Genomic DNA, 16,136 nt, shown 5'->3' on the forward strand with positions numbered 1-16,136 from the left:
CAAACTACTACCATTGCATTTGATGACGAAGGAAAGAAAAAAAAAACTAACGCGTTACGATTTTGAATTTCTAATTTCCCCAAAGAAAAATGTGTAAATATTATCAACAATAAAGTATTGTTTGCTGAGTCAATTCAAAAGAAAGGCACATGCTCCCCTCTAAAGACATCAGCGGAATGAGACCCAAGAGGAAAACAAAAAGAAGACCAACGGCAAAAACAAAAGTTAAGAAGGTGGATTTGGATGTTCTCTCCTCACAATTTTCGCAATCGCAGCAGAGCTACAGTCAACACATCAAGACTCCAGTAAGGAAAAATAGGGCACCTAACTCTTTGGTACTGCCGAATTCCACTATTTTCTCACCAAGGAAGGACGAAGAGTATTCTCAGGAAAATGCATACGATTCAGGAAGTGGGAGAGAGACAGAGGAGAAACAAGAGAAAGTCGATGGAACTGATGAAGAAGTAATCGAAGTCGAATCGGGTTCCTCTAGCGAAGAATCATCCGATGGACTACCTCATAAAAGGCATACAGAATCTAGTAAGGATGGTTTTAAAAAGCCAAAAGGATTGACAAGTTATACTGCTCCCTTGAATACTAAGAACTGGCAACCATTACCACCACAGGTACATAGTGAACTATCGACGCTATTGAACTTACTGATACCAACATCCGTTGATGATAAGGAAGAGTACTACGCTAAGGCATTAGAGTCAGAAATAATACGGCCATTGATAGCCAAATTTGCTTCTGTTTATCTCCCGCCTATTCAAAATAAGTCATATCGGCAGCTAAGTAATCAACGGTCAAACGAATTTAATTTGAATATGCTAGATCAAGAACAAGCAAGACTGACCTCCAGTTATGATATAAACTCGAAACAGCTGGATATGCTTGCACTGCAACTTGTGAAGGAAAAGGAAATGATTGCGATAGAGCGTGGATATTTAAAAAAGTTGAAAGAGAATATCAATACTTGGAAAACTAGCAAGAACAGGCGTCTTGATAGATTGAAGTCGGAGTTAGGGGAAAAATTTACCAATATCTGTAATTCTTTGAATGCTGCGGACTCTGGCTTTGTTGGTGCCGATGATATAGATATGGTTCAAGATACAAAAGCAGATACAAATCTCGATGATCCTGACTTGAACAAGAGATTATTAAAACTGAATAAATATTTGACAAATTTGGAAACACATGTATCGCCAACTAAGGATTTTCAAGAATCCTTAAAGCAACTATCAAATAAACTACAAAAAAAGAACACTAATTCATAAAGACATACAGGGGAAGACCCTTCATCACTTTTTTCTCATTTAACTCAACGACATTGATATTGTCAGCTTCTTTTCCTGTGTGGTATTTCCTTAGCATAACACCTGCTAACATTGGAGGGAACTGCTTGTCAATCGTTCCAATAGTAACGTGCGCATGATCATTGGCATATGATAATCCTACGCTCTCACCATTGTGATGGAATCCAAGTATCTCAACCTCCACACACATGACTTTAGAATCCCATATGATTCTTTGTAATTCTATATCCATTGTATAATTATCAGGCAAAATACATTTATTATTCGCTGGGATTTCAACTGATGCATCGGCAAATTTGGTGACTCCAGTCTTGAACGTATTGAGATACAATTCCCAGCATTGTCTTTTCAAATCACCTTCTCTTCTCATAGCTGAGTGAACAAGAGTGACATGAAAGTCAGACTGCACTCTATTCAATTGAAGTAGTCTTTCATAAAAATCAATGTTTCGTGATTTGACAGTCTCTAATAGGACGTTTGCATCAACAAATGCGCCAAAATATGATGGCTTACGTTTTGTTGGCTTTACTTTTTTGACAAAAGTTGGTTTATATGTTTTCGCCTTCTCAAATGCTTTGATTATGTCCTCTTCAGCAGGTACTTCCAATTCAACATCAGTGATTATTTCTTTTAATTCTTTCACAATTTTTTTCAGATTAGTTAAGCTAGAGTCACGTTGAGTGACATCAAGATCAATAATATAATCAAACCTTGAGTCAGGGAGTCTATTTGGAGTAATTGGCTGGAATCTACTAATAAATCCTCTCATGATTTTCTCCGCATTTCCAATACCATCGGTTTCCACCTTGATCGACTGATGGTTGTCCCCTCTTCCAACAACTCTTTCCCTTGTAATTTCCCATAGCTGTTTATCACCCTTTGGGGCGTGATCTAAGAAGTTAAGGCAAATAAACTTCAGTTTTGACTTTGGAATCGTATCATTGCATTTATCAAAGGAATCAAAAATCTGTTTCCTTTCCTGGACTTTATGGTTGTTCTTATCTATTATTACAATTGGCTTGGATGCAAGCACATCCAATGCAGCTTCAACAAGCTTGTCCTTTCCTGGTGTTTGGATATTATCATTTTGAACATGTGAAATAAGTTCCGGATATAGCTGTTGTAATCCAACAGCTGTGGTTGTTTTCCCGCACCCAATGGTTGCAACGGTTATCAATACATACCTATTTGACTTGGTTTCACCAAACTTGAGCTTCTTCATCTCATCCTCCAGGTCAAACATGGTCAGTTCATCCTTAACCATTTGAATACCGGTTGTTTTCTTTGACTCAAAGTATTTCTTTCTCAATTCAATGATTCCTTTGTTGTCCATAAAGTTCACTTTCAACTTCTCATCGGTCACAAGGTATGGCATGACATATTTGATGTAGTCCATACAAATCAACTTATGCTTACCAAATTTAAGTGTTCCATCGCTGATGAATTGTTTGGTCACCTCCCTCATTTCTCTATATAAATGGTACGGCTCCTCAAACTTATATTTAAAAAAGTAATCTTGATTGTTTCGATAACATCGTATCACAAAACCTTCAATTTCTTCCCCTTGGAAGGTACCCGTTTTACTGCATTCGTTCATAAAACTTAGTGTTTCATCGAATGTATTGAATTTCAGATATTTTGTTGGCTTGAAGCCAAACATTAGGGCAAATTGTTCCACTTTCTCAATGGGGTATGTGTGGAAATCAACGGTGTTCAAATTTAACCCGTGCAAATACAATCCCGCCTTCTCTTCTTTGTATTCTAGAACATGCTCCTCAAAATCATCATCACAAAATTCACATACTGCAGTCATGTTAGATCTATATAGTAGCTCTCCTAGGGTGCTCTGTTCAATATCATTCTCAGCCAATTGCTTCAACAATCTCTCTTGGGCCACCATTGCATGGTTCTTGGTCAGGCCTTCATGCTTTCCCGTTGAATGTTTGGAGCAAACCATCAACGTACCATCCTCCAAACCGGAAATGAAAACAATGCATCCATTACTCTTAACAGTGACACTATATGGACCAGTAGTTTCTGATCTCAAAATATCCTCCTTGACACTCGTCATTTCATTCATATTGAAGAATTTGTCGTACCCTCTACACATAATGACACCATCTTCGCTGGTGAAAAGACCACGTGCATATGAGGGCAACCTCTTCCTCTTACTGTAATAATCCCATTCGTTGAACTTCCAGCTGATCACAGGGATACTGGTCCCATAGATCACATTGTCTATCCTCTTGACACTTTTTTTGTCCTCTTCAGATAACTTCAACAAGGTTTCAACAAGCGTCCGGGACTTCCCAATTTCCTCTCTTGCTCTTTCCTTGGAAAAGATAAGGGGTTCAAATGATACTGCTGTCATTGCCGGCTTTGCTAAAGTCACTTTAAGGGAGAAACACTATTGCCTCTTTGAAGGCCAAAGTTTTACCCGTACAGAAAAAAAATTCAGGGCTCATGGCACAACGTGGTGTGAAATATACTTCGCACTCAGGGGAATGTCATTTACGGATATAAAGTGACGCATTCAACAAGAGGATTTGTCAGGCAATAACACAATATACGTTAGGATGTAATGGCTAGAAATGAGGAGTGAAGGAAAAACTTTTGATTCTATGGACACCTATAATCAACTTCCTAAGTTGGTGGTATGCCCCATAGAAAGGGGAGGGGGAGGGGGGGGGGGGGGGGGGGGGAATTTCACGGGGAAGAGCACGTAATAAAGTCAGGTAAAGCCATGCCATAATGATTGAGCGTAAATCTATAGTCTCTAATTAATATCTATATCCGAATAGCCAAACATGTACAATACATCTTTCAAACTCTTGGAGTTCAAACAAGCAGGAGCTTTCAACTGGACAGTTGGCTTTGCGTTCCAGGCAACACCAAAACCCGACTTCTCCATCATCAAGAGATCGTTTGCACCATCTCCAACCGCCACGGTATTACGTAAATCAACGCCATTTTCAGCTGCAAGTCTCACAAGCAAATCTCTTTTACGTTCACCATCGACGATATCACCAATGGTTTCACCACTTAGGATTTCTACATCACCAACAATCTCTGTTTTCAACAAATTAGCAAAAGCGTAATCCAATCCGAGCTCTTCCTTGACATATTCGGCTAGCGGTAAGAATCCGCCAGAACACACGGCCAATTTACAGCCCTTTGATTTCATAAACTTGCATAACTCACGAACACCGGGGGTGAAGGACAGTTGCGGCTTCAAATCATCCCACAAGGTTTGTGAGTGGATGCCTTTTAATAGTGCAACGCGTTCACTCAAAGACTGTTTGAAATCCAACTCACCGTTCATTGCCCTGGTGGTGATCTCGGCAACCTTGTCCTCGACATTGGCCTGTGCTGCAATCATTTCAATCACCTCCTGCTGGATCAAGGTGGAATCCATATCGAAGACAATCAGCCCCTTCTCCTTTCTAAAGTCGGTGTTTTCTTGTAAAATGAGATCAACATTGGGTACGGCAGTCTTCAGTTTGTTTCGCAGCTCCACAATGTCGGTGTTGGCATGGATGTCGACAAAGAAATCGGTAGCTTTATCTCTCGATAAGAGCTTAAATGACGACACAACCACAGGACTGGACTTGAGAACTTCTGAGATGGCGCCGTTTTCAGTGGCACCTAGAACCGAGTGGCCTATGGCAGTGATGACGTGAGACATGTTCTCGATGGTTAGCTAGGATAACACATATACCAAGACCCGACATTGCATTTAATCAAACAGCTAAAATAACGTGAAGTGAAATTTGACCAAAGAAAAAAAATCCAGCTAGGGGAAGAAGTCCAATTTTGTCGCTCCAAAAGAGGAAAAGAAACAAACAGAGTCGAGTCAAATCGAACCAAACATCCCAATGGAGAAGAACAACTTTTCAGCGGAGAGCAACGTGGTATATCCACTCAGAAGTATTTCAGGCTATACGTGGAAGCCATATGAACATATATACATCTCACAGCCATAAGGTATGTGCTCTTTTTATTGAGCAAGTGGGAAGAGAACAAGTCCGTAGCGAGTGCTATTCCTTTGTGTACGTGTGTTTTGGGGTATTTCTTTGAGAGATTACAAGAGGTATTGGTATTGATAAACAGTTTTTTATGATAGACAAGTATCCTAAGAACATTGACCTTTTATCACCTTCGGGGGAGTTTTAAAGTTTAACTTTTGTGCTTAAAGACAAAAAATAGATGTTATTCTATAGCTGTGCTTCCATATGCAAACCAGCCGGAAAGGAACTCCAGATCTCGTGCGCAAACTCCAATAGTGTCTTTGAAGCCAATGTCCCAAGAGACGTATCTGAGGAGGGTAACCTATAGTCTCTCTTTTCGATCTTATGGTGTGTGGGTTTATTGGATTACGTGTAGGGGCCATTTTGCAGTGTGCATTGTAAATAAAAAGGCGTTTAGCTGTGTCGGTATTCTTCAGTTATCGATGGGGCACTTTAGGCGGCCTCACTGCCAAAAGGTGCCCGGAAATAGGCCAAGTAGAAACCTTTATTACTTGATTGACTCCCAATTTGCTATGGAAAGCGGTGAAGCGGGTTTATGCTGAGGTAGAAAAAATCTAATACAAGCTGAAAGAGAATACATTTTGCTGGAGGACAAGTCATGATGTAAAATGGTGGGACAACGTCATCTTGTCTTAATGGTTCAGTACTTACACAAATACTCAAAAGAATACATCAATCACCATGGTTCCAGCAGCTGGTGTCAAGACATGTGTCCCTTGTACATCAGAAGCAGTCGTTTAATTCTTCATCTCAAAATGATTACTAGTGATATAAATCTCTGTTATGTTGCTCGTCATTAGATTTCCGTTGCCAGCGCACTAAATTGATAATGTCACAATCCTCCGCCTGCACATTGTTAGATGATGCATTGGACAAGCCATAACTCAAAAAAAAAAAAAAAAAAGATAGCAAAGGAAATCACATTTTTCGGTACAGCAAGGTTCCTTTCTTTCTGCTCCCAAACACCTTGTAGCGGCGTCTGTTGTGTGCCTGCTACGTCCAATTACATCTATTCTAGAAAGAACAAACAATCATAGCTCCTTTTCTCTGTTATATTAGAATGACTTACTAATTATATAGACCCCTCATGTTTAAGCTCAATTTGAGTAAACAACTTGCTTTGTTTTCTGCATCTGTCCTGGTAATTACCAACAGATAAGCTGACACTCTCCATTTGCTTTGATTGCGGTTCCTTCCTATCAATTTCTAATAATTTCTCTCCTCAAACCCGACTTTCTCGGTTCAAGCCATCACTAACTATCGAAGACTCTTTGCTGTTTCAGTAGTAGCAATGTTCATGCCTTGGTGGAGTACATGCAAGATGCCACACTTCTAACGTGGGTGATTCCTCACTCCATTTCTTCTGCTTTGCCCAAAGGTATATCCTTCAGTAAAGAAAATAGTGTTTTGGGGTGGTACCAATTTCAGTCACATGGCATGCTAGTCTTTCAAAGCATAATATAGGACGCCTTGGTCTTTAGTTTGCGTTTCAGGTTCTCCCAAAATCCCAAGTTTCATCTTACGTTCACAATGACAGAACATGGATAATTCCAACCTCAATATACCACCGATGCACACTTTATACAAGGTCAGTTTTGAGGGAACACAATTGATTTACATCTATGCAGGCAAACACCTTCGTTCCTAAATTTACTTGAAACGTTAGAGTATGCCAAAAGCAGGCAGTTGGCATTAGGACTATTTTACAAATCCACTTCATATATGGAAAAAACTAGAACATCGCTGTTCCGTATGGAACTTGTTTCTCGTGTCAAGTTCAGCTTTTCCTCTTTGGGAATACCCCCAAACCATCTCATGGTAGCCGTCAAGGACATGCTTCAGTCTCAGAATCTAACCATGAACTGGTTCGTTTCGGAGAAACCAATGGGCAACGAGGCTGGTGAACAAACGGTGATTCTTCCTTCACCGTCATATCACTACTGGTGTATAGACAGTAGCTGGAACTTCGAACCTTCATGGAAAAACTGCATCGCTGTTACCATATCAATTGAAAGTTTTTTTCTGTACTTTTTCTTCCCCTTCCCACCTTCACTAGCTGTAAATCATAGCACTGAAGTGAACATGTATTGACGTGTAAAGAGTGGCAAAAAAATGTAGATTGTCATTCCCTCAACAGAGTCCCATTGTTCTCAAATCTCATCGCTGTAGCAATATTCCAACAGTGAATACATAAAAAGCAGAGTAGCAGAAACAAGACCAGTAAGAAACCAACAAAATGTGCATCTCTCATGGCTACCTTCCCCTTACCAAATGGTTAAGATCGATATTTTCTTACTTATACACTGATTTTCCCCATCAAACACCATTGACTCAATACACCGTCGGGGTATTGCGTTAACGTACCACTCCATACAAAACAAATCAAATAAAAATACAATTTTCATGTGCTGCGCAATGCAGTTTCTGGCTATGAAAATATATTCTCTTTTTATTATTTCTACTTCAAGTTTATAATTTGAGAACATTTTACAGTGCATCATTAAACACCTCCCGTCCATTCCCTTTAATAAACACCTACTGCAAGATGGATCCATTACCAGTGGCAAACGACCCGACGCCATTGTCGACGGCGATATTTGGTGCTTCCATAGCGGGAGTTGTCCAAACGGTGAGTACATATCCCTTGGAATATTTTAAAACCATCAAACAAATTGAGAACAAATCGGTCTTAATACGTGAGGGTATTGTTCCACATGACTCCATCCGTCCGTTGTTTAAAGGGTGTCTGCCCTTGAGTATTGGAATGGCAACTAAGGGAGCCACGAGGATGTTTCTATTTAATTCGTTCAACCGGTTCATGTCTGAAAACAAGGGTGTCAATAGTGCACCGCAGGTTGTTGTTGCTGCACTAATGACGGGTATGATTGAAAGTATTGTGTCGATACCGTTTGAGAACATCAAGGTGCGTATGATTGAGAACAGCATGGTTGCCAATGGATATAAAACCATCCTGGATGAGGAGGAGAAGGTCATGAAGACAGAGGGTACGGACAAAGGTGTCAAGGGCCCCCAGACTGTCAAGGGCGTCAGGTTGCAGGCACGGCCAAAAGTGGAGGCAGAGCTACATCCTAGGATCAAGGCGGCAATGTACTACCACCAGCATCCAAGTTATAATTTCAAAGGCATCATCAAGGAGATGTATGAGACTGGTGGACTGTTGGCCTTCACGCAAGGTTCAAGCATGACCATTGCAAGGCAGTGCATGAACAGCATGGTATGGTACAGCACGTATTCATCGTTGCAGCAGTTGATCGATCCTAACAGGGACTCTATTACGGAGTTGGAATTACTGGGGATGGGATTTGTGTCGTCATTGGCATTGGTGGGGGTCACGCAGCCGATGGACGTATTAAAGACCAGAATGCAAACCAAGGATTATAGAGTACTGTATAAAGACATGATGACATGTGTTGCGTTGATATTCTTCAAAGAAGGTCCTGCAAAGCTATGGGCAGGTGGTATACCGAGGTTCATCAAGGTGAGCTGTTCTTCGACTGTGACGCTCATGACGTACCAGTGGGTAACCAAGATGGTGAACAAGTTGTCTGAGAGCAAGCCATTCTCTGCATGATTGGCTGTTTCCGCTACCAGTTGGACTTGCCATGAAATAGAACCTACTGAAACATGTCCACCTCTGTTGGCCTCTTCCAACGTCATTTCACCTCTTCCCACTTTCTAGTATCTCTCTTCGTGGCTCCGCTCATTGTAACCTTACAATGGCCGGCTGGACTCCCATGAGAGCGTTCATGAGGAGAATGATCTCGCCGTCCATTAGGGAACCGACTTCAATATCGCCTTGTATAATTTCTCTCGTGTCTATAAACTTCCTTCTCATTATTCCGTCCATGCATCCCCTCCCCAAATGCGGCGTCACCCACGCATATTGTGAGTCCTTCTCCCGCCAACAGGCAATGCTAGTGATGGAGCCCTCCAAGAGGTATCCACTGCCATCATAGAGAATGACCTCCCGCCTATCGCCAACTGTTATTGACCGTCTGCGCCTTGCGGCATTGTACGTGTCTCTAATGTTGGTCTTAAAGGACGTGTATGGAGACACCGAAGAAGGCTGTGAGTCCAAATGGGCGTACCAGCCACTCCACGGGTGCAGGTACTTTGGTATGGACAATGTCGATTCCTGGAAGGAGGCATATTGCGGAATCTCCGTATTGAGTCTGTGCGTCTCCGGCAGCGGCGCCATTTCCACATGCATGGATCCGTCTAGGGCAATAGAGACCTTCACCCTATGTGGTATCGAGTTGTCCATGCCATTGTGGAAGAATGCCGCAGATATACCATCCAAGATCGTCTCTTTGGAGACGTGTGCATCGATTTGAAAATAGCGTGCCGAACGGTTCAGCTTGGCAATGTGGTCATTCAGAGAATAGATACATGATTCGTCGAGTCCCACGTTTCCAGCACACTGTTTAGAGAGAGACGGGTCGTATCGTAACGTTGTGAAGATCTGCAGAGACTCTGGTACGGCAAATTCTCTATTTATCATGTCGACAATGTTAGTATTTGACATGGTGTAGTGCACGCTCTAGACAATATGTAATATGTCCAATGGCTGAGAAAAGGTTCACTAATGAAGGAAGTTATCGGCACAGCTAAACGTGTGGATCCTTGTTATAGAACCTCTCTCTGTTTAGAGTCAATAGACTAACAACTCAAATTACAATATTTTCAAGTCTCTCTAGGGTATTTGGAGAGACTTTTAAAGCCTTCTTCTCCACAATACCCTCAACATACATTCATCTCCCAGTATATCTTTTTTTTTCTTTTTTTTTTCTTTTTCCCGCATCTGGCGCGCATTTCTAATTTTCGCGTCTCTATAGAGAAAAACAAACCCAGACAAGGCAGCAAGGCGTATCGACAATTTCCATAGTCAAAACAACCCGTAAATATACGTGTCCAAAGATCAACCTCTTGGTCAATAACTAATTTCCCCTACTTCTACTCCACGCACATGAAGGTCGTCGTCATCAGTGGCGGAAGTGCCACCAATCATCTTGTCGAGGCCTTCCAAGAACACGAGGTGACCTATATCCTTCCAGTGTCTGACAATGGAGGGTCTAGTGGTGAATTGAGCAGAGTTTTTGGGCAATGTCCCATTGGCGACATACGCTCGCGGCTTGTGCGGCTTATGAGGAACGGCTCTGTGCGGCGTCTGATGGAGATGCGGCTCTCGAGGAAGGAAGAAGTTGCACAATTACAGTGGAGAGAGCTACTCAGTGGAGAAGAATGTATGTGGAGTGGTGTATGTCTCCCAATTAGGGAGGAGATTTCAGGTGTCCTTAAGAGGGCCAATGGCAAAATCAGGGGGACTGATTACCGGTTCAGTATGGCGAGTGTGGGGAATCTCTGCATTCTTGGAGCTCCAAAGGTATCTGAGGGACTCCTGTTGCTGCGGCGATGGGGGGATGTCCCCCCAAACGTACATGTTGAAGGAGTACTAGACGTGGACAAGTGCCAAGGTGGGTACGAATTGGGGGCCTTACTTGCTGACGGGACGCATATTTACGGTCAGTCCCAGATCTCGCATCCGAGCTCCAATGGTGAGGAGTTACATTTCGACAAGCATGTCTCCTCGCAGCAGTGGTTAACTAGTCCAATCAAGGACGTCTACTACATGGGGCTAAAGGACATACGCCCCTATGTCAACAATAAGGTGGTGGAGAGTGTCCGGGAATGTCACGTTCTTGTGGTGAGTGTAGGATCTCTATGGACAAGTTTGGTTCCTGTACTTAAGGTATTACGTTTACATAGACAAGACTATCTTTGCAAGAGTGTGCTAATTCTCGTCAATGCCAGACTAGACGCAGATCGCGAAACGCACTCTCTCACGGGAGAAGAGTATGTCCACATTATAGAAGAAGAGCTCGGGATGATCGACACTGCTGCTAGTAATCAGCCTAATAGTAACACTAGCTCCAATGGAAGCATATACTCTAGTCGGAAAATCGTGCTATACCCGCACACCGACAACGGCCACACAGTGCACGAGGTGCGCAAAACCCTCAACGCGCTCGCCCCGCGCGAAAGGGAGGGCTAGCAACTAGTGCCAATTCCCCCCTATTAGCGCGTATGAGCTCTTATTAATGGTCTCTATAAAAAGACCCAGTTGCGCCCGTGCCCCTCGCCTCTTCTCCGCAGGTTCCCCTTTGGGACTCTCTTTTGGACAACGCAAATTCACAGCGGAGAGTCTGGGGCATCCAGCGTGGACATCAGGTGTGATTGAGTTTGCCCCATGAAGTGTCTCATTCGTCTCAGACGACTTTATATTGTACATTGTACAATGTAAAGTTAGTTGGTCTTCCCTCTCTGACTGGAGAAGAACGTGCCCGTCTTGGGTGCAGTGTTGTATCGGATAGCTCTTCGTAGCCCCGCATTATCTTCACTGCAAGGACGAGCTCTACATTTTGTATTTTTTCGCTAGGTGTATTTTTTTTTCTTTTTTTTTTTTTTCGGTGCATGTATTCCATTGTACGCATTGCCTATATGTATGTATACATATTATACACATATATATTACACACACATTCACATCTTGGAAGTAGTTTGCATCTCCAAGTAATTCTTGATTTGGTTGCCATTGCTACTGTTACAGATACTGTCAGTTGCTCCTTGGATCTCCTGTTGGTATTGATCCCCCCCTCTCCTCCCATTTACACTGCCATAACGCTGCCTTGGGTCCTCTAGAATTTTCTTCACCTCATGTTCAAACTCAACCCCGTTGCAGGCCTGGGCGCAAGGCTGTTCCCGAAATACACTGGCCATCAAAACTCCATAGTCAAGAGGATTGTGTGGCCAAGTACCCCTCGAAACGTCCTCATTGTAAAGAAACCGTGGCATGACAAGGTCCTCAACGCTACAATCACCTTCATCAAACACATCCACAAAAATTATCCTTCGGTCAACGTCATTGTCGTCCCGGAAGTGGCCGAAGAACTAAACTCTCTTAACCAAACCACTCTGAGGACAAAATACCCTTCTCTCGTCCCTTCAACATTGTCTGGTAATGCTTCCCCATCTGCAAATGAACCTATCCCCATCCACACTGGTCCAATCTCGGAAATCGTCAGCAAAACTGACCTTATTGTCTCTCTTGGTGGTGACGGCACCATTCTACGCGGTGTATCCCTCTTCTCCAACACCATAGCTCCGCCGATCCTCTCCTTTGCCTTGGGAACCCTAGGATTTCTCCTCCCCTTTGATTTCAGGAACCATGAAATGGCGTTTGCAGAATTGTACAACTCAAAATCAATCATGCTTCGAAGAGAACGGATCGAATGTCACATTGTCAAGGCACATGCAGACTCGATGGAATTGAACAAACAAAGACAGCTTCTTAATGACTCGCTCATTGACTCAAACTCTAATGACTCTCTCTCCACCACAGAACAAGTGGAGAGGCTAAAACGTCTTTCCGCAGAAATGGACGCCCCTTTTGACAGAGTATCAATTACTTCTGAGATTAAAGACCAAATAAAAAACCTGAAAATTCATGCCATGAATGATATAGTGTTGCATCGTGGTTCATTACCAGGCTTACTCAATTTAGACGTTTACATCAATGGGAACTTTTTGACAAGAACAACAGCAGATGGGTTGATCTTTGCCACCCCAACAGGCTCAACGGCGTATTCCCTATCCGCCGGTGGCTCCATTGTCCATCCAACCGTAAAGTGTATTCTCTTGACACCAATCTGCCCCCGTTCTCTATCCTTCCGCCCCTTGATTCTACCTTTGAATTCCCACATTCTAATCAAAGTCATTGGCAAAGACTCGATCCAGTGTGACTATTCAAAATTCAACGCAAAGATGAGTATAGACGGTATACCACAACTTAGGTTGATCCCCGGGGATGAAATCCATATTATCAGTGAATCCAGGAGTAGAATAGACCCGCCAGGAATAGATATGGACCACAAAACCGGGGTCTGGTGTGTGGTACAGTCAAAGGGCGATTGGGTGAACGGTATAAATAGCATGTTGGGCTTTAATTTGGGATTCAAATCAAACTCAAATTCAAATACAAGTACAAATACAAATACAAATACATAGTAATATTACTTGGCTGCGTGCCTACCGATCTATCTATCTATCTATCTAACGTTTTGTCGTTAACTACTTAAAATCTTCTCTCAAGATCGTATTCTTCACCTTCCGGGCGTCTTCATCGTCATCGTAAAACTCATTGTCAGGAATGATTCTCTCGTCACGCTCCTTCAGACTGCCACCACGTGTATCAATGGCTTCTTTTGTGTCTTGGTCAACATCATCCTCAAAATCAGCCATGTCTCTTGGTACATCGTGCATCTGCACTGAGGGCGTATGTTTTGCATTGTCCAAGTTGGTGAAAATCTCAGTCATTATCCTATTCAAGTATTCGGGAGTGTTAGCATTGTGCATGTTACTTGGGCGGACTTCCATCTTGTAGTCCGGACCATAATATTCAAAGTAATCATTGAATGGTATCTCAGGTCCCAAAATCTTCTCATTCAACAACCCGGTCTCAAAGGACCAGGTACGTGCTACGTTTCTCATGGTGTATCCTCCCCCACCAACAATCATCAAGGGCAAGCCAAAGGACTTGAGATAGTTTACACAATTGGCATGCCCCTTCATCGATAGATTGAAACACCCCAATCGATCTCCTGATAATGAGTCTCCTCCACATTGCAACACAACTGCACTTGGTTGATACCAATCAATGACTCTCTTGATTATAGGCTCAAACAAATTCTTGTAAGTTTGGTCATCAATTCCGTCCCTTAGTGGAACATTGACAGCATGGTATTTACCTTTACCAACACCAATATCCCTCAACTCCCCGGTACCTGGGAAAAACTCTCCATATTTATGGAACGATACTGTCATCACCCTGTCGGTTGTATAAAACGCTTCCTCAACACCATCACCATGGTGAACATCAATATCAATGTAGAGAACTCTTGGATGATACCTTAGCAACTCTAATATACCCAATACGATATCATTCACATAGCAAAATCCACTGGCTTCACTCTTCTTCGCATGATGTAACCCACCGGCATAGTTGATTGCAACATCACATTTCCCCCTATTCAATCTGGCTGCCCCCTCCATCGAGCCACCTCCAGATATAGAACAGTATTCAAATAGTCCATCGAAAACTGGACAATCATCCCCAACATTGAACTTAAGTTGCTCCTTGTTGAACATATCCAAATTGTCGGGCGTGACCCGAGCAAGGAAATCAACATATTCGTCAGTATGGAATTGTGTCATTTCTTGCCTCGTTGCTGGCTTTGCCCTGTATATCTCCATCGACTTGTACAATCCATAATTCATAATCAACGAATGTGCCATTCTAATACGATGTGGTTTCATTGGGTGCGCTGACCCATAGGAATAGTTACCAACGTCGCTGTCGTAGAAATACGCAATCCTCTTCTTGTTATTTGGATTCACAGTTAACTCTCCAAATGGCTTGTCTTCATATAACATAGTTGTCTCGGTTCTTCTATAGCTTCAACTTGTCGGCGAAATATACAGTACTTTTCTCAAATAAACAATTCTATAACGTGTAAGCGTATAAACACATATAACGACGCTTATGCAATGATCTTAACTGTGACAGTGCTCTTACTGATCAAGAAGAAAAGACGGGAACAAAGGAGGGGGGTGGGAGAAAAAAGGAGAGAATAATATAACCAACAACAAAGTTTTTTTTTTGGTTCTCATGTTTGATCAAACTGACCTCTCTAGTTCTGAGCTCAACCTCGCCACGAGATTTCTCGAATTAACAAATTCCTCTCCGGCTAAGTTTGTCTCAAAAGAAACCCCTCCACCATTGTCACCCTCAACATTACCAACTGGCATGACAATGTTGTACCACTTCGTCCCCATTATGGATAGTACATTCCTTGTGACGCCCAGATCGAAGACGTTCAAGTGCCGTCTAGCCGTGTGTCTGTACCGCTGCCTCTCATACGATTCGATTGTAGTTCTATTGCGACACATTTGGTATATGGTAAACCCGGTAAAGACCCCGATACACAACGTAAACACGACACCCAAACAGAAAACAAGTAGCACATGGACGCTAAACAACTCTGTGTCCCACTTGCCATCAACAAAGAACCCATAGAGGACGTTAAACGTCATACTTGTGACCACAAGCAAGTAAACCAAAGACCAACACAAAAACTGTACAAAGAATCGGTAATTCTTATATCCAATGCAAATGCCAAACCATGGACAATGGTGATCCATCTTCAATATACATTTGTCACATGCACTACAGTGATGTGTTCTATCGGGCTTCCAACATCGGCATTTCGTGCAATATCTATATCTTCCGTCTCTTTTCATTGTTATCGAATCGCTCATACACAGAGGAACATTCTCCCCCCGTAGTTCTGGATAATCAACGGGCGATCCACTCCCAGTATAGAGTACCTTATAATATGTCCATAGCGACAGCACAAATGCAAATGTCGTAATGCAAATGCAAAATTTAGATCCATTGTACAATATGAGGTACACCTTGAAAATCATCGTCCAATACGACCACACAAAGAGCAACGTTACGCTCAAAGGTGGGAAGGTACATGTTAGTACAACACAGAACGTGTTGGCAATATTGTATATACCCATGCCACTGTGGTGAGAGAAAGAGAAAAGTTTCTATTTTCCCCTTCGTTATCTACACGTTATACATAAACTTGAGTTGTACATTATATTACATAATGCTGTACATAAAATATATTTTTCATGCCAACCTCAA

The 16,136-nt window shown here is 42.4% G+C and overlaps 9 protein-coding genes across 9 annotated transcripts; 4 read left to right on the forward strand and 5 right to left on the reverse strand.

Annotated features, from left to right (window-relative positions):
- Positions 1-149: 149 nt before the first annotated feature.
- Positions 150-1,277, forward strand: C5L36_0B06325 (uncharacterized protein; the record flags this gene model as incomplete). Its single annotated transcript, XM_029465005.1, has 1 exon — positions 150-1,277. One exon carries the CDS (start codon positions 150-152, stop codon positions 1,275-1,277), a length of 1,128 nt encoding a protein of 375 aa, XP_029320864.1.
- C5L36_0B06330 (uncharacterized protein) lies at positions 1,267-3,687 on the reverse strand (the record flags this gene model as incomplete). Its single annotated transcript, XM_029465006.1, has 1 exon — positions 1,267-3,687. One exon carries the CDS (start codon positions 3,685-3,687, stop codon positions 1,267-1,269), a length of 2,421 nt encoding a protein of 806 aa, XP_029320865.1.
- Positions 3,688-4,092: 405 nt separating this feature from the next.
- C5L36_0B06340 (uncharacterized protein) lies at positions 4,093-5,001 on the reverse strand (the record flags this gene model as incomplete). The annotated part of the gene is made up of 1 exon (XM_029465007.1): positions 4,093-5,001. The coding sequence occupies one exon, from the start codon at positions 4,999-5,001 to the stop codon at positions 4,093-4,095; it is 909 nt and encodes a 302-aa protein (XP_029320866.1).
- Positions 5,002-7,889: 2,888 nt separating this feature from the next.
- C5L36_0B06350 (uncharacterized protein) lies at positions 7,890-8,936 on the forward strand (the record flags this gene model as incomplete). Its single annotated transcript, XM_029465008.1, has 1 exon — positions 7,890-8,936. One exon carries the CDS (start codon positions 7,890-7,892, stop codon positions 8,934-8,936), a length of 1,047 nt encoding a protein of 348 aa, XP_029320867.1.
- A 129-nt stretch (positions 8,937-9,065) lies between these two features.
- On the reverse strand, positions 9,066-9,890 carry C5L36_0B06360 (uncharacterized protein; the record flags this gene model as incomplete). Its single annotated transcript, XM_029465009.1, has 1 exon — positions 9,066-9,890. One exon carries the CDS (start codon positions 9,888-9,890, stop codon positions 9,066-9,068), a length of 825 nt encoding a protein of 274 aa, XP_029320868.1.
- Positions 9,891-10,331: 441 nt separating this feature from the next.
- On the forward strand, positions 10,332-11,417 carry C5L36_0B06370 (uncharacterized protein; the record flags this gene model as incomplete). Its single annotated transcript, XM_029465010.1, has 1 exon — positions 10,332-11,417. One exon carries the CDS (start codon positions 10,332-10,334, stop codon positions 11,415-11,417), a length of 1,086 nt encoding a protein of 361 aa, XP_029320869.1.
- Positions 11,418-12,079: 662 nt separating this feature from the next.
- C5L36_0B06380 (uncharacterized protein) lies at positions 12,080-13,429 on the forward strand (the record flags this gene model as incomplete). Its single annotated transcript, XM_029465011.1, has 1 exon — positions 12,080-13,429. One exon carries the CDS (start codon positions 12,080-12,082, stop codon positions 13,427-13,429), a length of 1,350 nt encoding a protein of 449 aa, XP_029320870.1.
- Positions 13,430-13,492: 63 nt separating this feature from the next.
- Positions 13,493-14,854, reverse strand: C5L36_0B06390 (uncharacterized protein; the record flags this gene model as incomplete). The annotated part of the gene is made up of 1 exon (XM_029465012.1): positions 13,493-14,854. One exon carries the CDS (start codon positions 14,852-14,854, stop codon positions 13,493-13,495), a length of 1,362 nt encoding a protein of 453 aa, XP_029320871.1.
- Positions 14,855-15,097: 243 nt separating this feature from the next.
- C5L36_0B06400 (uncharacterized protein) lies at positions 15,098-16,006 on the reverse strand (the record flags this gene model as incomplete). The annotated part of the gene is made up of 1 exon (XM_029465013.1): positions 15,098-16,006. One exon carries the CDS (start codon positions 16,004-16,006, stop codon positions 15,098-15,100), a length of 909 nt encoding a protein of 302 aa, XP_029320872.1.
- Positions 16,007-16,136: the final 130 nt, after the last annotated feature.

The sequence above is a fragment of the Pichia kudriavzevii genome, chromosome 2 (genome assembly GCF_003054445.1).
Source record: "Pichia kudriavzevii chromosome 2, complete sequence".
NCBI lineage: Eukaryota > Fungi > Ascomycota > Pichiomycetes > Pichiales > Pichiaceae > Pichia > Pichia kudriavzevii.